This window comes from Oncorhynchus keta, chromosome 14 (genome assembly GCF_023373465.1).
Source record: "Oncorhynchus keta strain PuntledgeMale-10-30-2019 chromosome 14, Oket_V2, whole genome shotgun sequence".
Lineage (NCBI taxonomy): Eukaryota > Metazoa > Chordata > Actinopteri > Salmoniformes > Salmonidae > Oncorhynchus > Oncorhynchus keta.
Genome location: NC_068434.1, coordinates 11,336,412 through 11,360,048, shown reverse-complemented (window position 1 = coordinate 11,360,048; position 23,637 = coordinate 11,336,412). Strand labels below are relative to the sequence as shown.

General features: G+C 43.1%; 1 protein-coding gene across 1 annotated transcript in view; it reads left to right on the top strand.

Moving 5' to 3' along the window:
• unc5ca (unc-5 netrin receptor Ca) overlaps window positions 1–23,529 on the top strand; it is a 344,115-nt gene extending 320,586 nt beyond the window's left edge. Inside the window, exons 14-17 of the mRNA XM_052461104.1 lie at window positions 6,286–6,435; window positions 6,591–6,755; window positions 18,410–18,591; window positions 20,954–23,529. Of these exons, the coding sequence (XP_052317064.1) occupies window positions 6,286–6,435; window positions 6,591–6,755; window positions 18,410–18,591; window positions 20,954–21,098 (642 nt within the window). The 3' untranslated portion in view covers window positions 21,099–23,529. The remainder of the gene's footprint in view (window positions 1–6,285; window positions 6,436–6,590; window positions 6,756–18,409; window positions 18,592–20,953) is intronic.
• Window positions 23,530–23,637: the final 108 nt, after the last annotated feature.

Here is a 23,637-nt window from a genome sequence, read left to right as displayed (position 1 = left end):
ATTCCTATACTACAGTAGTTGTTGAAGGATGAGGAGGAGGCGGTGTCGATTGATATTCCTATACTACAGTAGTTGTTGAAGGATGAGGAGGTGACGGAGTCGATTGATATTCCTATACTACAGTAGTTGTTGAAGGATGAGGAGGTGACGGAGTCGATTGATATTCCTATACTACAGTAGTTGTTGAAGGATGAGGAGGTGACGGAGTCGATTGATATTCCTATACTACAGTAGTTGTTGAAGGATGAGGAGGTGACGGAGTCGATTGATATTCCTATACTACAGTAGTTGTTGAAGGATGAGGAGGTGACGGAGTCGATTGATATTCCTATACTACAGTAGTTGTTGAAGGATGAGGAGGTGGCGGTGTCGATTGATATTCCTATACTACAGTAGTTGTTGAAGGATGAGGAGGAGGCGGAGTCGATTGATATTCCTATACTACAGTAGTTGTTGAAGGATGAGGAGGAGGCGGAGTCGATTGATATTCCTATACTACAGTAGTTGTTGAAGGATGAGGAGGAGGCAGTGTCGATTGATATTCCTATACTACAGTAGTTGTTGAAGGATGAGGAGGAGGCGGTGTCGATTGATATTCCTATACTACAGTAGTTGTTGAAGGATGAGGAGGAGGCGGTGTCGATTGATATTCCTATACTACAGTAGTTGTTGAAGGATGAGGAGGTGACTGTGTCGATTGATATTCCTATACTACAGTAGTTGTTGAAGGATGAGGAGGTGACAGAGTCGATTGATATTCCTATACTACAGTAGTTGTTGAAGGATGAGGAGGAGGCGGTGTCGATTGATATTCCTATACTGCAGTAGTTGTTGAAGGATGAGGCGGTGTCGATTGATATTCCTATACTGCAGTAGTTGTTGAAGGAAGAGGAGGAGGCGGTGTCGATTGATATTCCTATACTGCAGTAGTTGTTGAAGGATGAGGCGGTGTCGATTGATATTCCTATACTACAGTAGTTGTTGAAGGATGAGGAGGAGGCGGTGTCGATTGATATTCCTATACTGCAGTAGTTGTTGAAGGATGAGGCGGTGTCGATTGATATTCCTATACTGCAGTAGTTGTTGAAGGAAGAGGAGGAGGCGGTGTCGATTGATATTCCTATACTGCAGTAGTTGTTGAAGGATGAGGAGGTGTCGATTGATATTCCTATACTACAGTAGTTGTTGAAGGATGAGGAGGTGACTGTGTCGATTGATATTCCTATACTGCAGTAGTTGTTGAAGGATGAGGAGGAGGCGGTGTCGATTGATATTCCTATACTGCAGTAGTTGTTGAAGGATGAGGAGGAGGCGGTGTCGATTGATATTCCTATACTGCAGTAGGTGTTGAAGGATGAGGCGGTGTCGATTGATATTCCTATACTACAGTAGTTGTTGAAGGATGAGGAGAAGGCAGAGTCGATTGATATTCCTATACTACAGTAGTTGTTGAAGGATGAGGAGAAGGCAGAGTCGATTGATATTCCTATACTACAGTAGTTGTTGAAGGATGAGGAGAAGGCAGAGTCGATTGATATTCCTATACTACAGTAGTTGTTGAAGGATGAGGAGAAGGCAGAGTCGATTGATATTCCTATACTACAGTAGTTGTTGAAGGTGGAGGAGGTGACGGAGTCGATTGATATTCCTATACTACAGTAGTTGTTGAAGGATGAGGAGGAGTCGATTGATATTCCTATACTACAGTAGTTGTTGAAGGAGAAGGAGGAGTCGATTGATATTCCTATACTACAGTAGTTGTTGAAGGATGAGGAGGTGACGGAGTCGATTGATATTCCTATACTACAGTAGTTGTTGAAGGATGAGGAGGTGACGGAGTCGATTGATATTCCTATACTACAGTAGTTGTTGAAGGATGAGGAGGTGACGGAGTCGATTGATATTCCTATACTACAGTAGTTGTTGAAGGAGAAGGAGGAGTCGATTGATATTCTTATACTGGAGTAGATGTTGATCGAGAAGGACGATGCGGAGTCAAATCAAATGTATTTATAAAGCCCTTCTTACATCAGCTGATATCTCAAAATGCTGTACAGAAACCCAGCCTAAAACCCCAAACAGCAAGTAATGCAGGTGTAGAAGCACGGTGGCTAGGAAAAACTCCCTAGAAAGGCCAAAACCTAGGAAGAAACCTTGAGAGGAACCAGGCTATAAGGGGTGGCCAGTCATCTTCTGGCTGTGCTGGGTGGAGATTATAACAGAACATGGCCAAGATGTTCAAATGTTCATAAATGACCAGCATGGTCAAATAATAATAATCACAGTAGTTGTCGCGGGTGCAGCAAGTCAGCACCTCAGGAGTAAATGTCAGTATCTCCTGCTGTATCTAGAGAGTTGAAAACAGCAGGTTTGGGACAGGTAGCACGTCCGGTGAACAGATCAGGGTTCCATAGCCACAGGCAGAACAGTTGAAACTGGAGCAGCAGCATGACCAGGTGGACTGGGGACAGCAAGTAGTCATAATGCCAGGTAGTCCTGAGGCATGGTCCTAGGGCTCAGGTCCTCCGAGAGAGAGAGAAAGGGAGAATTAGAGAGAACATACTTAAATTCACACAGGACACCAGATAAGACAGGATAAGTACTCCAGATATAACAAACTGACCCTAGCCCCCGACACATAAACTACTGCAGCATAAATACTGGAGGCTGAGACAGGAGGGGTCAGGAGACACTGTGGCCCCATCCGAGGACACCCCCGGACAGGGCCAAACAGGAAGGATATAACCCCACCCACTAGAGGGATGTCTTCAGCCATCAACTCACCATCCTGAGACAAGGCCGAGTACAGCCCACAAAGATCTCCGCCACGGCGCAACCCAAGGGGGGGCACCAACCCAGACAGGAAGATCACAACAGTGACTCAACCCACTCAAGTGACGCACCCCTCCTAGGGACGGCATGAAAGAGCACCAGTAAGCCAGTGACTCAGCCCATGTAATAGGGTTAGAGGCAGAGAATCCCAGTGGAAAGAGGGGAACCGGCTAGGCAGAGACAGCAAGGGCGGTTCGTTGCTCCAGAGCCTTTCCGTTCACCTTCACACTCCTGGGCCAGACTACACTCAATCATGGAACCTACTGAAGAGATGAGTCTTCAGTAAAGACTTAAAGGTTGAGACCGAGTCTGCGTCTCTCACATGGGTAGGCAGACCGTTCCTTAAAAATTGAGCTCTATAGGAGAAAGCCCTGGAGTCGATTGATATACTTACGTTACAGTCGTTGTTGAATTGCGGAGTCGATTGATATTATTTTACTGCAGTAGTTGTGGAAGGAGAAGGCGGAGTCGATTGATATTCTTATACTGCAGTAGTTGTTGAAGGAGGAGGAGTCGATTGAATAAACAGTAGTTGTGGAAGGAGGAGGCAGAGTCGATTGATATTCTTATACTGCAGTAGCTGTTGAAGGAGGAGGCCGGAGTCTATTGATTTTCTTACATTGCTGTAGTTGTTGAAGGTGGAGGCGGTCGATTGGTATTCTTATACTGTAGTAGTTGTTGGAGGAGGAGGGAGAGGTGGAGTAAATTGGTATTCTTATACTGTAGTAGTTGTTGGAGGAGGAGGGAGAGGTGGAGTAAATTGGTATTCTTATACTGCAGTAGTTGTTGGAGGAGGAGGGAGAGGCGGAGTCGATTGATAATCTTGTACTGCAGTAGTTGTTGGAGGATGGGGTGACATTCTAATAATGATCTTGTACAGTATTGAACATCAAGAAAGCAGTCCCTGTACAGTATTGAACATCAAGAAAGCAGTCCCTGTACAGTATTTGCAGTCTATTGTTGACGTTTTAGTACCCTTCTTTTACACCAGACTAGTTAATATAGACAATGAATGTGTTTCAAATGACTCTATTTCCTATATTTTTTTTATCCAGATCCCTATAAGCCCTAGACAAAAGTAGTACACTATATTGGGAATAGGGGGGCATTTGGAACGGGCCTTATAAAATCAAAATGTAAACGTTTGTGAGAAAAGTAACTAGCACAAATACTGTATAACAGACCCTAACCTCTGACCATTACAATAACAGCAAAGATTACAATTATTATTATTTATTTTTTTTGGGGGGGGGGGGCTGCTATGATATTTATGCCTCTGCTTTCTCATTCAACATTATTCACAATTCGTTCAGGATTTTCCGTAATCATGGCAGCATCCACATTAATATAGAAGTGTTTAGAAACATACTGTTTTCTTATTTTCAACAAAAGTGACTCCAAAATGACACCATGTTATTACAATCATTTCTATTGGCACAAAATCATCTGAAACACAACCAAAGCAAACAACAAATGCATCCAACAATTTTGTAGAGTCTCTATCTTCATGTAGTCATTGGTGTTAGGAATATGGGACCAAATACTAACCTTTTTGTTACGCTCTTGCACTAGCTTCATACAGACGTGGTAGGCTTATTTGCATCCAGTATTGTAATGGATACTTCCATTGTGGTTACCAATAAGTCAAAAGTTCAGTCAAACAAAACATAGTCAATGCCCAAATCACACCCTCAAGTGGAAAGGCTGTACATTGTCTTATTGTCTATGCTAAACATTAAAGAGGTACTACATTGTCTTATTGTCTATGCTGCTGTAGGAGGTAAAACTACATTGTCTTTTGGAGCTCACTGTACACTATACAATGACTGTTCACCAGCCTGCTGGTACTATGCTGCTTATTGTAATGGATACTTCCATTGTGGTTACCGTAAGTCAAAAGTTCAGTCAGTCAAAAGTCAATGTAAGTCAAGTTGTACATTGTCTTATTGTCTATGCTGCTGTAGGAGGTACTACATTGTCTTATTGTCTATGCTGCTGTAGGAGGTACTACATTGTCTTATTGTCTATGCTGCTGTAGGAGGTATTACATTGTCTTATTGTCTATGCTGCTGTAGGAGGTACTACATTGTCTTATTGTCTATGCTGCTGTAGGAGGTACTACATTGTCTTATTGTCTATGCTGCTGTAGGAGGTACTACATTGTCTTATTGTCTATGCTGCTGTAGGAGGTACTACATTGTCTTATTGTCTATGCTGCTGTAGGAGGTACTACATTGTCTTATTGTCTATGCTGCTGTAGGAGGTACTACATTGTCTTATTGTCTATGCTGCTGTAGGAGGTACTACATTGTCTTATTGTCTATGCTGCTGTAGGAGGTACTACATTGTCTTATTGTCTATGCTGCTGTAGGAGGTACTACATTGTCTTATTGTCTATGCTGCTGTAGGAGGTAGTCTTATTGTCTATGCTGCTGTAGGAGGTACTACATTGTCTTATTGTCTATGCTGCTGTAGGAGGTACTACATTGTCTTATTGTCTATGCTGCTGTAGGAGGTACTACATTGTCTTATTGTCTATGCTGCTGTAGGAGGTACTACATTGTCTTATTGTCTATGCTGCTGTAGGAGGTATTACATTGTCTTATTGTCTATGCTGCTGTAGGAGGTACTACATTGTCTTATTGTCTATGCTGCTGTAGGAGGTACTACATTGTCTTATTGTCTATGCTGCTGTAGGAGGTACTACATTGTCTTATTGTCTATGCTGCTGTAGGAGGTACTACATTGTCTTATTGTCTATGCTGCTGTAGGAGGTATTACATTGTCTTATTGTCTATGCTGCTGTAGGAGGTACTACATTGTCTTATTGTCTATGCTGCTGTAGGAGGTACTACATTGTCTTATTGTCTATGCTGCTGTAGGTCTATGCTGCTGTAGGAGGTACTACATTGTCTTATTGTCTATGCTGCTGTAGGAGGTACTACATTGTGTTATTGTCTATGCTGCTGTAGGAGGTACTACATTGTCTTATTGTCTATGCTGCTGTAGGAGGTACTACATTGTCTTATTGTCTATGCTGCTGTAGGAGGTACTACATTGTGTTATTGTCTATGCTGCTGTAGGAGGTACTACATTGTCTTATTGTCTATGCTGCTGTAGGAGGTATTACATTGTCTTATTGTCTATGCTGCTGTAGGAGGTACTACATTGTCTTATTGTCTTTGCTGCTGTAGGAGGTACTACATTGTCTTATTGTCTATGCTGCTGTAGGAGGTACTACATTGTCTTATTGTCTATGCTGCTGTAGGAGGTACTACATTGTCTTATTGTCTATGCTGCTGTAGGAGGTACTACATTGTCTTATTGTCTATGCTGCTGTAGGAGGTACTACATTGTCTTATTGTCTATGCTGCTGTAGGAGGTACTACATTGTCTTATTGTCTATGCTGCTGTAGGAGGTACTACATTGTCTTATTGTCTATGCTGCTGTAGGAGGTACTTCAGATGGAGACCCAGATGGGAGGGAAGCTGCTGGATGAACCAAAGACCCTGAACTTCAAGGACAGCACCCACAACCTGCGCCTCTCTGTCCACGACGTCCCCCACGGACAGTGGAAGAGCAAGCTGCTCGCCAAGTACCAGGTGAGCTCATGGTGAAACTTTAAAGTTGTCATAGAAGTTGTCGTACACCTTTATTGGTCTGCTCGACTGGCATGGCGATACAGTGATTGAAAATGACCATGTACTTGCAATATATAGTGAATAAATGGTGTGTGTGTGTGTGTGTGTATGTGTAGGAGATCCCCTTCTACCAGGTGTGGAGTGGCTGCCAGCGAACACTTCACTGCACCTTCACCCTGGAGCGGTTCAGCTCCAGCACCACAGAGCTCAGCTGTAAGCTGTGTGTCCGCCAAGTAGAAGGGGAGGGGCAGATCTTTCAGCTCAGCAGCACTTTGTCTGAGGTGAGACTCAAACCTCACACCACCGTTTACTGGATACACTGTACACACTGTACACACTGTACACACTGTACACTCTGTACACTGGACACACTGTACACTCTGTACACACTGTACACTCTGTACACACTGGACACACTGGACACACTGTACACACTGGACACACTGTACACTCTGTACACTCTGTACACACTGTACACTCTGTACACACTGTACACACTGTACATACTGGACACACTGGACACACTGGACACACTGTACACTCTGTACACACTGTACACTCTGTACACACTGTACACTCTGGACACACTGTACACACTGGATACACTGGATACACTGTACACTCTGTACACTCTGTACACACTGTACACTCTGTACACACTGTACACACTGGACACACTGGACACACTATACACACTGGACACACTGTGTGTGTGACTCAAATGTACACCTAATTCATATGTAGTGCACTTTTGACCAGGATCTCTGACTGGACTCTCTGACACTGGCACTCTCTGTACACTCTCTGACTATAGCACTCTCTGACATAGCACTCTCTGACTATAGCACTCTCTGACTATAGGACTCTGTACACACTATAGCACACTCTGACTACACTGGATACACTATAGCACTCTCTGACTGGACACACTGTGTGACTATGACTCTGAATAGCACCCTGACTTCATATGTAGTGCACTACTTTTGACCAGGGCTCTCTGACTATAGCACTCTCTGACTATAGCACTCTCTGACTATAGCACTCTCTGACTATAGCACACTCTGACTATAGCACTCTCTGACTATAGCACTCTCTGACTATAGCACTCTCTGACTATAGCACTCTCTGACTATAGGACTCTCTGACTATAGCACTCTCTGACTATAGCACTCTCTGACTATAGCACTCTCTGACTATAGCACTCTCTGACTATAGCACTCTCTGACTATAGCACTCTCTGACTATAGCACTCTCTGACTATAGCACACTCTGACTATAGCACTCTCTGACTATAGGACTCTCTGACTATAGCACTCTCTGACTATAGCACTCTCTGACTATAGCACTCTCTGACTATAGGACTCTCTGACTATAGCACTCTCTGACTATAGCACTCTCTGACTATAGCACTCTCTGACTATAGCACTCTCTGACTATAGCACTCTCTGACTATAGCACACTCTGACTATAGCACTCTCTGACTATAGCACTCTCTGACTATAGCACTCCCTGACTATAGCACTCTCTGACTATAGCACACTCTGACTATAGCACTCTCTGACTATAGCACTCTAAACTCCAGCCCTAGACCATCTCTGACTACACTCCAGACCTAGACCATCTCTGACTACACTCCAGACCTAGACACTCCAGACCTAGACCAACTCTGACTACACTCCAGACCTAGACACTCCAGACCTAGACCATCTCTGACTACACTCCAGACCTAGACCAACTCTGACTACACTCCAGACCTAGACACTCCAGACCTAGACCATCTCTGACTACACTCCAGACCTAGACACTCCAGACCTAAACCAATCTGACTACACTCCAGACCTGACACTCCAGACCATGACCATCTCTGACTACACTCCAGACCTAGAAAAAAATAAAAAAAAAAAAAATAAAAAAGACCTCCAGACCTAAACCAGCTCTGACTACACTCCAGACCTAGACACTCCAGACCTAGACACTCCAGACCTAAACCAACTCTGACTACACTCCAGACCTAGACACTCCAGACCTAAACCATCTCTGACTACACTCCAGACCTAGACACTCCAGACCTAGACACTCCAGACCTAAACCAACTCTGACTACACTCCAGACCTAGACCTAAACCATCCTGAGACACTCCAGACCTAAACCAACTCTGACTACACTCCAGACCTAGACACTCCAGACCTAAACCATCTCTGACTACACTCCAGACCTAGACACTACACTTTCTACTGACCTGACCATTGACTTGTTAATTGTTTACTCCAGACCTGTGTAAACCAACTGTGACTTGTCTGTTCACACTGACCATCTTTATCTTGGCCAGGTCTGACAGTCTGCAAATGAGAACTTGTTCTCAACTAGCCTACCTGGTTAAATAAAGGTGAAAAAAACTAAAAAAAATAAAAAATAAATAAAACTCCAGACCTAAACCATCTCTGACTACACTCCAGCCCTGACACTCCAGACCTAGACCAACTCTGACTACACTCCAGACCTAGACACTCCAGACCTAAACCAACTCTGACTACAATCCAGACCTAGACCAACTCTGACTACACTCCAGACCTAGACACTCCAGACCTAGACCAACTCTGACTACACTCCAGACCTAGACACTCCAGACCTAGACCATCTCTGACTACACTCCAGACCTAGACCAACTCTGACTACACTCCAGACCTAGACACTCCAGACCTAGACCAACTCTGACTACACTCCAGACCTAAACCAACTCTGACTACACTCCAGACCTAGACACTCCAGACCTAAACCAACTCTGACTACACTCCAGACCTAGACACTCCAGACCTAGACCATCTCTGACTACACTCCAGACCTAGACCAACTCTGACTACACTCCAGACCTAGACCAACTCTGACTACACTCCAGACCTAGACACTCCAGACCTAAACCAACTCTGACTACACTCCAGACCTAGACACTCCAGACCTAGACCATCTCTGACTACACTCCAGACCTAGGCCAACTCTGACTACACTCGGTCTGGAGTGTGACCATCTCTGACTACACTCCAGACCTAGACACTCCAGACCATGACCATCTCTGACTACACTCGGTCTGGAGTGTGACCATCTCTGACTACACTCCAGACCTAGACACTCCAGACCATGACCATCTCTGACTACACTCCAGACCTAGTTCCAAATACTATTTGAAATATTTAGAATACTTTATTAAACGTTTGCTTTAGGCTGCCTGGAGTGCAGGATGAGACGAGTTTCCTCGTGTGCTTGCCACCCGGTTGGTTCCATTGTGCCAGGCAAGCTCAATCAAGCCCAGCTGAAAGATTTGTGAGATTTAAAACTGTATTTGAACCCAGATTTGTATACCGCTATCTGGCTAATATTGTAATCTCAAATCAAATCAAATTGTATTGGTCACATACACGTGTTTAGCAGATGTTATTATGGGGGTAGCAATAAGTAATATCTAACAGTTTCACAACATGTACATATTACACACATCTAAGTAAAGGAATGGAATTTAGAATATATAAATATATGGACGAGCAATGTCAGAGCGGAATAGACAAAGATACAGTAGAATAGTATAGAATACAGTATATACATATGAGATGAGTAATACAAGATGTGTAAACATCAAAAGAGCAAAAGAGCAGAAAAGTAAATAAAAACAATTTGGGAATGAGGTAGGTAGATTGGGTGGGCTATTTACAGATGGACTATGTACAGCTGCAGCGGGATAAACAAACGTACAGTTAGCTGCTCAGATAGCTGATGTTTAAAGTTAGTTAACACTGAGGGAAATATAAGTCTGTGCTGATTCAAAAGCGCAGAAAAGTAAATAAAAACAATTTGTGGGGTGTTGGGTTATGGACTATGTACAGTGACCAATGAGCTGAGAAAAGGTGTCTCCTGAGCTTTACCAAGCATAGGTGGAGCTTTACCAAGCATATACTTATAGATGTCCTGGAGCCAGTGGGTCTGGCAACGAATATGTAGCGAGGGCCACTTGGGTACATTTGTAAACTATGCTTAGTTTAACCCTAACCTTGCCCTGAACTGCTGCTCTTATGGGTCAGAATATAATGATGTAATTACGTGTCGAAGGTCTCCGATGGGGTATCTCCTCGTGGACCGAGTTACGACATCTCCTCTGATGGCCACACTTCTGTTGTTACCGGGTGTAACTCTCTGATTGTCCACACGATGTCAGTGTCCTTTCTCGTAGTGGTCGGTTTCCTCACCCTTGTTCTGAAAGGGGATCTTCTGAGGACAGCCAGCCATGTAGCTCAGGGCTCCAGTGTAGGAATGAAAGCAGTGTAGACACGATTCCTTGGATAGTGGTAACCAGGTGGTCCTGCTTGAATTCATCCTCTTAGACTCAGCTACTCATCGGTAGCATAGATTGTTAAAAGGTTCCTTTATCTTGTTGAACCTGGTGTTGCGTTTTGTTGTTGTTGACTACTCAGACCTTGGCTGCAGCGCTTGGTCACCTAGTCATGATGTTCATTCTTAACTCACATGTTTTAAACCCTCGGATCAGAAATGGACGTTTCCGCCTTCAGGGCAAGTTCTCTGGGCGGAACTAGTTGCGAGGCAAAGTCTGGATTTTACTCAGATCCAATTTAGATAACTAACTTCACATTTTATCTTTACAAAAACATTGTCTTTGATTTGGACATTTTCCACACAACTTACCGTATGCAAACATCAGGTAAATATTCAAGTTGCAATGTTTTTGTTATAACGTTGTCATTTAACTTTTAATAACATAACAAAAATGACATTCATTTTCATATTCCATCTATCGTCATTACTACCATTTTGGCTGACGAAACCTATTGTCCCACAGTCCCTTTATTGCATGTTACTGTTCTGAGGTACGTTCTCCAAAGCTCTCGATCTCTCCCCCTCTGGTGGGTGTGAGAGATGTGTCTTGTAGGAGTGTGGTCAATGGTAACCTGACCAGACCAGTGTTTTTGCTGAAGTTTACTATAGTATTGGGGTAGCCCAGTGGTTAGAGCATTGGACTAGTAACCGAAAGTTCAAATCCCCGAGCTGACAAGGTACAAAATCTGTCCTTCTGCCCTTGAACAGGCAGTTAGCCCACTGTTCCTAGGCCGTCATTGAAAATAAGAATTTGTTCCTAGCTGACTTGCCTGGTAAAATAAAGGTAAAAAAAAAATTCACCACTACAGTCATGTCTGCAACAACACTACAGTGAATACTAAATAAAATACAAAATGAAAAACTATGTATTTAATGTCACATACAAAGGATAGGTGCAGTGAACTGTGTTGTTTTACAGGGTATATTGTTCAGCCATAGTAGAGCACATTTAAATGCCTTTCACAAGGACACATCAACAGAGTTTTAACCTTGCCGGGTCTGGAATTCACACCAGCGACCTTTCGATGACAGGCCCAATGCTCTAACCTCTAGGCTACCTGCCGCCCTACAGTCATGTCCACAAAAATACTACAGTAAACACTATAGTATATCAATATAGTAGTACTACATTATTTCAACCATAGTATACTATAGTATTTTTTTCATATGCTTTGTCAGTCTAAATTCTAGCGTATAAGCAGACACCACCTGTAGAGAGACGAGAGTTGATATGTTGATGAGGGTATATTCATCAACACACTTCATATCTGTGTTGAGGGCCCGTTAGTGTGACTGGGGTTGGTTGTACAGTGCCGTGAAAAAGTATTTGCCTCCTTTCTGATTTTCCACATTTTTGCATATTTTGCATATTTAATGTCATCAAATCTTCAACAAAACCTATTATTAGGTAAAGGGAACCTGAGTTTACAAATAACTAAAACAAATTATACTTATTTTTATTTATTTAATGAACAGTTTAACTTCTTGCGTCGAGCCATCCCGGATCCGGGATCGTGACTACAGCCTCAAGCACATTACCATAACGCAGCGTTAACTATTCATGAAAATCGCAAATGAAATGAAATCAATATGCTAGCTCTCAAGCTTAGCCTTTTGTTAACAACACTGTCATCTAAGAATTTCAAAATATGCTTCTCAACCATAGCAAAACAAGCATTTGTGTAACAGTATTGATAGCTAGCGTAGCATTTAGAGTAGCATTTAGCGTTAGCATTCAGCAGGCAACATTTTCACAAAAAACAGAAAAGCATTCAAATAAAATCATTTACCTTTGAAGAACTTCGGATGTTTTCAATGAGGAGACTCTCAGTTAGATAGCAAATGTTCAGTTTTTCCTGAAAGATTATTTGTTTAGGACAAATCGCTCCGTTTTCTGCGTCACGTTTAGCTACGAAAAAAACCTGTATCCAGGAGTGTGTAAATCTATCCGCAAGCTCATTAGCATAACGCAACGTTAACTATTCATGAAAATCGCAAATTAAATGAAATAAATCTATTTGCTCTCAAGCTTAGCCTTTTGTTAACAACACTGTCATCTCAGATTTTCAAAATATGCTTCTCAACCATAGCAAAACAAGCATTTGTGTAACAGTATTGACAGCCTAGCATAGGATTATGCCTGGCATTCAGCATGCAACATTTTCACAAAAACCAGAAAAGCATTCAAATAAAATAATTTACCTTTGAAGAACTTCGGATGTTTTCAATGAGGAGACTCTCAGTTAGATAGCAAATGTTCAGTTTTTCCTGAAAGATTATTTGTTTAGGACAAACGATGTTTAGAATCAATCCTCAAGGTGTTTTTCACATATCTATCGATGATAAATCCTTCGTGGCAGTTGCCTTTCTCCTCTGTAGAAAATGGAACGCGCATGGACCTAGAGATTACGCAATAATTTCGACACAGGACACCGGGCGGACACCTGGTAAATGTAGTCTCTTATGGTCAATCTTCCAATGATATGCCTACAAATACGTTTCAATGCTGCAGACACCTTGGAGAAACGACAGAAAGGGCAGGCTCATTCCTGGCGCATTCACAGCCATATAAGGAGACATTGGAACACAGCGCCTTCAGAATCTGGGGCATTTCCTGTATGAAACTTCATCTTGGTTTCGCCTGTAGCATTAGTTCTGGGGCACTCACAGATAATATCTTTGCAGTTTTGGAAATGTCAGAGTTTTTTCTTTCCAAAGCTGTCAATTACATGCATAGTCGAGCATCTTTTCGTGACAAAATATCTTGTTTAAAACATTTTTTATCCAAAAATTAAAAGAGCGCCCCCTATCTCGAAGAAGTTAATCTGCTGTTTGACCCCGTCTGCTGTTGACCCCGTCTGCTGTTGACCCCGTCTGCTGTTAACCCCGTCTGCTGTTAACCCCGTCTGCTGTTGACCCCGTCTGCTGTTGACCTCGTCTGCTGTTGACCCCATCTGCTCTTGACCCCATCTGCTGTTAACCCCGTCTGCTGTTGACCCCGTCTGCTGTTAACTTCCCTTTTGTCGTACTTGTGCTGGTGTCTGCCTGTTTGTCTGTCGCTGTGTAAAAGCCCTCCAGGCCGGGTATCAAACAAAGCTATTTTGATCAATCTGCTTGTCTTTCAGACAACGTAAGAAGTGCTGTTTCACTAAGGGCTAAGTAGACTTGTAACACAAATCATTTGTATCAACAGAGTTTATTTTCCATTTCATATCAATGATCCCTTTTCTTTTTTAGTAGAATTGCTGTTTTGGCAGTTAGAGGAAAGAGCAGAGCTATGGGACAGGTTCTCTTTCTTTGTTATTGGAATTCATCAGGAAAAGCATTTATAATCAGGCAGAGTGGCCGACTGAGATGAAAACAGGAATTATGGGACAATTCCTCCCAGAAAGACATGCAATGTTGTTTGTGCGTGCGTGCGTGCGTGAGTGTGTGCGTGCGTGCGTGCGTGCGTGCGTGCGTGCGTGAGTGCGTGCGTGAGTGCGTGCGTGAGTGCGTGCGTGCGTGAGTGCGTGCGTGAGTGCGTGAGTGCGTGCGTGAGTGCGTGCGTGAGTGCGTGCGTGCGTGCGTGAGTGCGTGTGCGTGAGTGCGTGAGTGCGTGCGCGTGAGTGCGTGCGTGCGTGCGTGAGTGCGTGCGTGAGTGCGTGCGTGCGTGCGTGAGTGCGTGCGTAGTGCGTGCGTGCGTGAGTGCGTGCGTGAGTACGTGCGTGAGTGCGTGCGTGCGTGCGTGCGTGCGTGCGTGAGTGCGTGCGTGAGTGCGTGCGTGAGTGCGTGCGTGAGTGCGTGCGTGAGTGCGTGCGTGCGTGCGTGCGTGCGTGCGTGCGTGCGTGAGTGCGTGAGTGCGTGCGTGCGTGAGTGCGTGAGTGCTTGCTTATGTACTTGTAAGTGTGTGGGAGAGAGAGAACAACAGCCAGATGCGATATAGAGAGGCTTCAGTGGAGAACAGGCACCATTTTTGGACAGGAACTGATGGAGGAGGAGGAGACACCCTAGCATGTTCACAAGGGTAGTTATTTAACATATGTATTATTCCCTGTGTAACAGTATAACTTTAGACCGTCCCCTCGCCTATACCCGGGCGCAAACCAAGGACTCTCTACACACATCAACAACAGTTGAAGCATCGTTACCCATCGCTCCACAAAAGCCGCGGCCCTTGCAGAGCAAGGGGAACCACTATCTCAAGGCCTCAGAGCAAGTGACGTCACCGATTGAAACGCTATTTAGCAAGCACCACCGCTAACTAAGCTAGCCGTTTCACATCCGTTACACCTGCTTTGAAATGCCCGCTGTGGGACTTTTCTATTCGCCTGCTGTTTGAGTACAGTATCAGCCAGCACACTCACACACACATCCATACACACTCACACACACATCCATACACACTCACACACACATCCACACACACTCACACACCTTCGCACGCACGCATGGACGCATGCACTCACTCACACACACACACAAACAAACACACACACATACATTCATGTTTCATACACATCACACCTGCCGCTACCAGATTTACTATTGCTAATATTGCACAGTTTAAGGACTTGCCCCCCTTTCTCAGATACATGTCTAAATATTGGACAATAAATTGTGCCTTCCTATATTAAATGCTAAAATGTTTATTATATTCTACTGCCATGTCTTTTGTATCAGGTTGAAGCAGAGAAGCTGCCGTAGCCCGATTGCATTTGTTCCCGTTCATTATTGTTATTATTATGTTCCTTTTTCTTCCATTTCCATGAGATGAAAAGGCCCAGGACTATGTGAATATAGCAACTTGGTAAAGGCCCAAGGGGCACACCCTCTAATGCAATACCATGCCAATTATAACAAGTGATTGAACATGCTAACTTCGTAAGGTCAGACACGCACCCCGTGTGATCTAGAGTAATGACATTCAGTCCGTAGGCACCGAATGACCAATATTTGCAAAACTTGATATATGGCATCTATGGACCAAGGTCTGTAAATGCACTATTCCCCAGACTTATACGTCAAACACCATGGCCATAACTGACCAATAAACATTCACGTGGGTGTGGTGGGTGTCTGTCACATATATGCATATAAATCAGTCACGGATAAACAGTGTCAAGGCTTAACATATGCAAGCACATTCATATCGACCACACACTGGCGATATAACAGGCACATTTTTTATATACCTGTATCTTCATCTGTCTGACTCAAGGATATAGCTAACCTGTAAAATATGGTGGTGCTGTTGGGCAGAAAAAAAAACATTAATATGTGAACGAACACCTGCTCTTCGAACATCTCAGTCCAAAATAATGGGCATTAATATGGAGTTATGGAGCCTCCACTCTTCTGGGAATGCTTTCCACTAGATGTTGAAGCATTGCTGCGGGGACTTGCTTCCATTCAGCCACGAACATTAGTGAAGTCGGGCACTGATGTGGGGCGATTGGGCTCGTTCCAATTAATTCCAAAGGTGTTCGATGGGGTTGAGGTCAGGGCTCTGTGCAGGCCAGTCAAGTTCTTCCACATAAACCATTCTGTATGGACCTCGCTTTGTGCACGGGGCATTGGCATGCTGAAACAGGAAAGGGCCTTCCCCAAACTGTTGCCACAAAGTTGGAAGTACAGAATCATTTAGAATGTCATTGTAGGCTGTAGCGTTAAGATTTCCCTTCACTTGAACTAAGGGGCCTAGCCAAACCATGAAAAACTGTCCCAGACCATTATTCCTCCACCACCAAACTTTACAGTCAGCACCATGTATTCGGGTAGGTAGCGTTCTCCTGGCATCCGACAAACCCAGATTCTTCCATTGGAATGCCAGACGGTAAAGCGCGATTCATCACTCTGGAGAACGCATTTCCACTGCTACAGAGTCCAATGGCGGTGAGCTTTACATCACTCCAGCCGGAGCTTGGCATTGCACATGGTGATCTTAGGCTTGTGTGTGGCTGCTCGGGCCATGGAAACCCATTTCAAGAAGCTCCCGACAAACAGTTATTGTGCTGATGCTGCTTCCAGACACAGTTTGGAACTCTGTAGTGAGTGAAGCAACCGAGGGCTCGTTCTGCGAGCTTGTGTGGCCTACCGTTGTTGCTCCTAGACGTTTCCACTTCACAATAACAGCACTTCCAGTTTTTGCAGGTGCAGAAATTTGACGAACTGGCTTGTTTGAAAGGTGGCATCCTATGACTGTGCCATGTTGAAAGTCACGGAGTTATTCAGTAAGGCCATTCTACTGCCAATGTTTGTCTATGGAGATTGCATCGCTGTGTGCACGTTTCTTTATACCCGTCAGCAATGGGTGTGGCTGAAATTGCCGAATCCACTAATTTGAACTAATTTTAGGGGTGTTCACATACTTTTGTATATATAGTGTACCAAATCTGGTTCAGCAGTTCTGGAGAAGACTTTTAACGTAGTCAACGTCATTGGAAAATGGTCCAAAATACAAATAATATGATGAGCAAGCTTAGTAAGAAGTACTGTAATTCATCCTAGGGCAGTGTCACCCATTTGTCCTGATGGTTTCACAGTTGGCACACAACTGAACCCCAGCAACACTGCTTGCAGCTTTAATTTCTTATTGTTGTTGCATTTTATTTTTTTATTTTTTTTTATTTCCCCTATATTTAATTGTCGAGTGGAAACCTGCATTTCATTGGATGATATATACCATGTGTGTCACGTTCTGACCTTAGTTCCTTTTTTATGTCTTTGTGTTAGGTTGGTCAGGGCGTGAGTTGGGGTGGGTAGTCTATGTTCTTTTTTCTAGGTTGCTATATTTCTATGTGTTTGGCCTAGTATGGTTCTCAATCAGTGGCAGGTGTCGTTCGTTGTCTCTGATTGAGAATCATACTTAGGTAGCCTGTTTTCCCCATTTTGGTTGTGGGTGTTTAATTTCTGTTTCGTGTCTGTTCACCTGGCAGAAATGTTTCGTTTTCTCTTCGTTGTTATTTTGTGTAGTGTTCAGTTTGTTCAATTAAAACATGACGAACACTTACCACGCTGCATTTCGGTCCTCCTCTCCTTCCACCAACGAGAAGTGTTACAATGTGGTCCATTGTGGCTCAGTTGGTAGTGCATGGTGCTTGCAATGCCAGGGTTGTGGGTTTGATTCCTGCTGGGGGACTACTAAAGGAAAATGTCTGCACTCACTACTGTAAGTCTCTCTGGATAAGAGCGTCTGCTAAAGTGATGTAAACTTAAAACACAAGCAGTCGTTTTGTTCTTCTATCCTCATGACGACCTAAAATGTATTTCCATTCAAAATCCTATTTTCCCTAAACCTAACCCAATCACCTTAACCTAACCTTAACATGTAACACTAAACCTTAAACCTAACTCCTAACCCTAAAGATAACCAGTAAACCCTAATTGCAAACCTAAACCTAACCCCTAAGCTTAAAATAACCTTCATCTTCATGGGGACATGTTGTTTACCTATCCTTGTGAGGACTTTGGGGGATATTAGGTCCCCAAAAGCATAGAAGACCCCCATGCCCCCAGCCCTGTCATCACACAGCTAACACTCTTTGTTTGTCTATCTGTCTGTTCTCCATCTCAGGATACCCAGAACATCGACACGTCTCTCATGGACCCGGCTAGCAACATCACCACCCTGGTGGGGCTCAACGCCTTCCGTATCCCTCTCTCCATCAGACAGAAGCTCTGTGGCAGCCTTGACGCGCCCCAGACCAGAGGATCCAATGACTGGAGGATGCTGGCCCACAAACTCAACCTGGACAGGTCAGAGGGAACACCCCAGCACATACAGCGCCTTCAGGAAGTATTCACACCCGTGACTTATTCCACATTTTGTTGTGTTGCAGCCTGAATTTAAAATGGATTAAACTGAGATGTTGTCACTGGCCTACTCTACCCCATATTGTCAACGTGGAATTATGTTCTTCAAAATTTTTACAAATTAATTCAAAATTAAAAGCTGAAATGTCTTGAGTCGATAAATATTCAACCCCTTTGTTATGGCAAACCTAAATAAGTTCAGGAGTAAACATTTGCTTAAAAGTCACATAAGTTGCATAGACTCACTCTTTGTGCAATAATCGTGTTTAACTTGGTTTTTGAATGACTATCTCATCTATGTACTACACACATACACTTATCTGCAAGGTCCCTCAGTCTAGCAGTGAATTTCAAACACAGATTCAACCACAAACAGGGTTGAAAGCCTCGCAAAGAACGGCACCTATTGGTAGATGGGTAACAATAAAGAAAGCAGACATTGAATATCCATTTGAGCATGGTGTATTTATTAATTACACTATGGATGGTGTATCAATACACCCAGTCACTACAAAGACACAGGAGAATACAATGTTGTTGATCCATCATCAGTTGTTACTCCACAATACTAACCTAAATGACAGAGTGAAAAGAAGGAAGCCTGGATAGAATACAAATATTCCAAAACATGCATCCTGTTTACATTAAAAGGCACTAAAGTAAAATTGCAAAGAAATTAACTTTATGTCCTGAATACAAAGTGTTATGTTTGGATCAAAGCCAACACAACACATCACTGAGTACCACTCTTCATATTTTCAAGTGTGGTGGTGACTGCATCATGTTATGGGTATGCTTGTTATCGGCAATGACTAGGGAGTTTTTTTAGGATGAAAAGAAACGGAATAGAGCTAAGTACAGGCAAAATCCTAGAGGGAAACCTGGTTCAATCTGCTTTCCAACAGATACTGGGAGACAAATTCACCTTTCATCAGGACAATAACCAAGGCTAAATGTACACCGGAGTTGTTTACCAAGACAACGTTGAATGAGTGGCGTAGTTAGAGTTTTGACTTAAATCGGATTGAAAATCTTTGGCACGACTTGAAAATGTCTGTTCAAAAAAATGATTAACAACTAGACAGAGCTTGAAGAAATAAAAACATTATGATATGCAAATATTGTACAATCTAGGTGTGCAACGATCTTAATAAAGACAACGACTCACAGCTGTAATTTCAGGTGATTCTAACATGTATTGACTCAGGGGTGTGGATATTTATGTAAATGATATATTTCTGGATTTCATTTTCAATACATTTCAATTCAGGCTGTACAACAACAAAATGTGGAATATGTCAAGGGGTATGAATACTTTCTGAAGGCACTGTACATACATAAAGCTTCCCATCCCCCAATCCTAACCGTAACCTTTATTGGGTGAAATGCAAAACTGACCCAAGATCAGTGTATAGGGGCAACTGCACCCTACACCCTTGCACACCACCTTATAAATACACAATGTCACATCCTCACCACCTACATCATCCATAATTGTGGTGACCCTTGCCTATGTAGGCAAGCTATGACTGTCCTCGAGTGGGCTAATCCAATAAGAAGCAATGGTTAGCAAGACATCAGACATAGACCCATGTTTATCATCAAGATACATTTTTAGATTAAGACAGCTAACACACAAGTGGATGGAGAGAGTGAGACAAGCGAGCAACAGAAGATGAGGAAGGGAGGGAGGAAGGGAGAGCAGGCAGAAGCGGGGTCCTAAAGGCAAGCCTCTCCCCCCTCCTCTCTGACTGTGCACTGGGGGGGAAGGCAGAGGCTGCTTAAGTTTGTTCACATTTAAGCAACCTCCTCCTCATCCTTAAGTTAGTTCACATCTAAGCAGGAGCAGCCTCATCAAGTTAGTCACGTCTAAGCAGGAGCAGCCTCATCCTTAAGTTAGTTCACATCTAAGCAGGAGCAGCCTCATCCTTAAGTTAGTTCACATCTAAGCAGGAGCAGCCTCATCCTGAATTTATTTCACATCTAAGCATCCTCCTCCTCATCATTCATTTAGTTCACATCAAAGTAGGAGCATCCTCATCCTTAAATTAGTTCACATCTAAGCAGGAACATCTTCATCCTTAAGTTAGTTAACGTCTAAGCAGGAGCAGCCTCATCCTGAATTTATTTCACGTCTAAGCAGGAACATCTTCATCCTTAAGTTAGTTAACGTCTAAACAGGAGCAGCCTCATCCTTAAGCAGAGGGGTGGAGAGAGAACTGCTCTAAAGATGGCTGCATTATGGTGTTGGACATGAACGCGACCCTGTTTTTTTACCACAAAGGTGTCTCTTGTTGTCTCTCAGGTATCTGAACTATTTTGCCACCAAGTCCAGTCCCACAGGGGTGATCTTGGACCTGTGGGAGGCCCAACACTTCCCAGACGGGAACCTCAACAGACTGGCCGCCGTGCTGGAGGAGATGGGTCGCCACGACAGCCTGGTCCCATGACGACGGAGCACTGACGCCCGAGGACCGGACCAGGGTCCATCTGAGTGTGTCTGAGTCACAGACACCGACGGACACAAACAGACCAACGCACAGACAGACAATGTCTTGACTGTCACCCATGGCAATGGGCAGGACAAAAAAAAACACGTGTGGGTGGGAGAAATTAGTGAGCAAAAAGACCTTGTTGTTGATGTGTGATCCGAGTCGTTCTCTTTGCTGTGATTATTTTGTATTGGGGGACAACAGAAAGAAAACAAATCCTGGAGATCCCATTGTTATCCCTGGCTGTGCGTTCCTTGGTACAGTCTGCTTTTCTTTACACAGTTTCCTAGGAAACGGTCTATTCTGCTGTCCATATATGTGGATGATTTCCTACTTCAGACGACTTTACTAACGTATGTAGGCTACTCAGTGACTGTCGCTCAGTCAGAATAGGGAGACAGACAGGAAGCGAAAAGGGACAAGTATTGAAGTGGAGTCCTTGGAATAATGTAGTTATGCGATATGGAGAACCGAATGCAGTCCATTTGATCCGCACCACCAATACTACCCATACATTGGTTCTGTTGATTACATTTAGCTTGTGTTGATTTCCCTAAATATGTTTAATCATGATTTTAATTTCAGGATTCAAGGTGTGGTGAAGAAACTCTTATGTCTTGCTACCCTTTTGTCTAATTTGTTTCGTTGTGGTTTTGTTGATCTCTAGCGCCATCCTGTGGCCTTTGGAAAAATAACAACATCTATCTTATAATCGTGTCTGAACCGTGTAAATACATGAATAACAAGTACATTCTAATGGCATTATACTATTGCTTTATTGTTAATCATTATTCATTTGTATTGTGATTTATTTTCAGTTTGAGCTGTGAACTGTAGGGAGGGGGCTAGCTAACACATTAGCTTCGTTGTTCGAAGTGGCCTATTTTGCAGAACAAATGTGCATTTGAGCACTGGCCGCTTTTGTTGGGGATAAATGTGCAGAGAATTATTGAGGTCAAGCATATCTGGGTCTTACTGATAGAGAATAAAGTGGGTGTGGGTGGGGACTGGAGTACGGTGAAGTTACCCCCTAGACGCTGATCTTGGGTCAGTTTTGCATTTCCCCGGCTAATGGTTAAGGTTATGATTGGAGGAGTCAAAGCTGTACCTAGAGGAAACGTCACCCTGGAGCGGGTGGGACTGCCTGTTTCTGCTCTTGAGTTACACCATATCAAACTGATCTGAGACCAGAGCGGAGAGGCCAATACGGTAATATGGAGAAAAGATGCAATGAATTGTGGACATAAAAGCCTCAGTTGCATTAAGTTGGACTGCCTTATTTTCCCAACTTATACAGGTACATAGTTGAATAATGGCAACGGCTATTTGACTAGCTATTTTCTACATTCTGTCCTTCATTATCTCACTTGATGTCATTCAAAAGAGGAGTTTGATTTTGGTTTCAAAGAAAATAAAAATCTTTACCATAGAATAACTAGTTTGGCATGACAATGAGTTGATTTGATAGCGTACAAAGATCTGAGGACCAGGCTATAGGATCAAATACATGCAATGACTACATAAAACTTTCAATATCAGTATAGGTGTTCGATACTAGTCTGTCCCACATCGTATTACGATACTTACAGTGTGCATTTCTTCACGGTCATAATGTGGGGCTCAAAACAACACTTTAGAATGGAAAACAAAGCTGCACATTAAGCTGTTTGTGTAGATGTGGGGAACCTGCTCAACTAATAGCGTAGACAAAGTTTTCAGGAAGGTAAAATAGAAGCCAATAACAAACTGAACCGTGAATACGTGGACTACAGGGACGCAGAGGATCATAGTTTGAAAAGCGCTCACACTTGCAGCCTGTTTGAAAATGTCCACGTTGCCACATATGGCCACAACGTGTTAACAGGGTGAATGCTGAAAGGATTCAAAAGGGATATTTTTTCATGAAGAAAGAAAAGAGTGCATGTTGACCAACAAAGTGAAATATACAACACAGGGATGTTAATGTGACAGCCTGCGTTAGAAGATATCAAAGTATGTAAATGTTTTATGATGTACAGAATACCACTGTCAAATACATGGCTGTTTCAGTACAGTATATAAAAAGAGCAGTACAGTTAGATACTAGTTTGTATGTTTACCAGTTTGGTTTATTTTGTTTTTGGTAAAAGCTGTGTCTACTATGCAAACTTGGCATCCTTTACAAACAAATGATATTAATAGAGCTGTGCTAGTAAGTGCATTTTATTTTATTATCTGATTAAAAATGATTAATGATATAATTTGTGCTCGTGTAGTGAGGTTGTCGTCCACTCTAGTCTGGCTTCATGACGCCGCCGCTGTCTCTCCCAAAATGCATCTCCTCACTTTCTGTACAAAGTGTAAGAAAGAATTTTTAAGACTGTTAATAAATTATATTTATAAGCAACGCTGAAAATGAGTACTGATGTGGTCTTATGTTAATGCATGAGCTTGTCTAGCTCTGGTCCAATAATATTATTAGTGGAGGAATGTGCCCTGGACCTAACGCCATGGACCA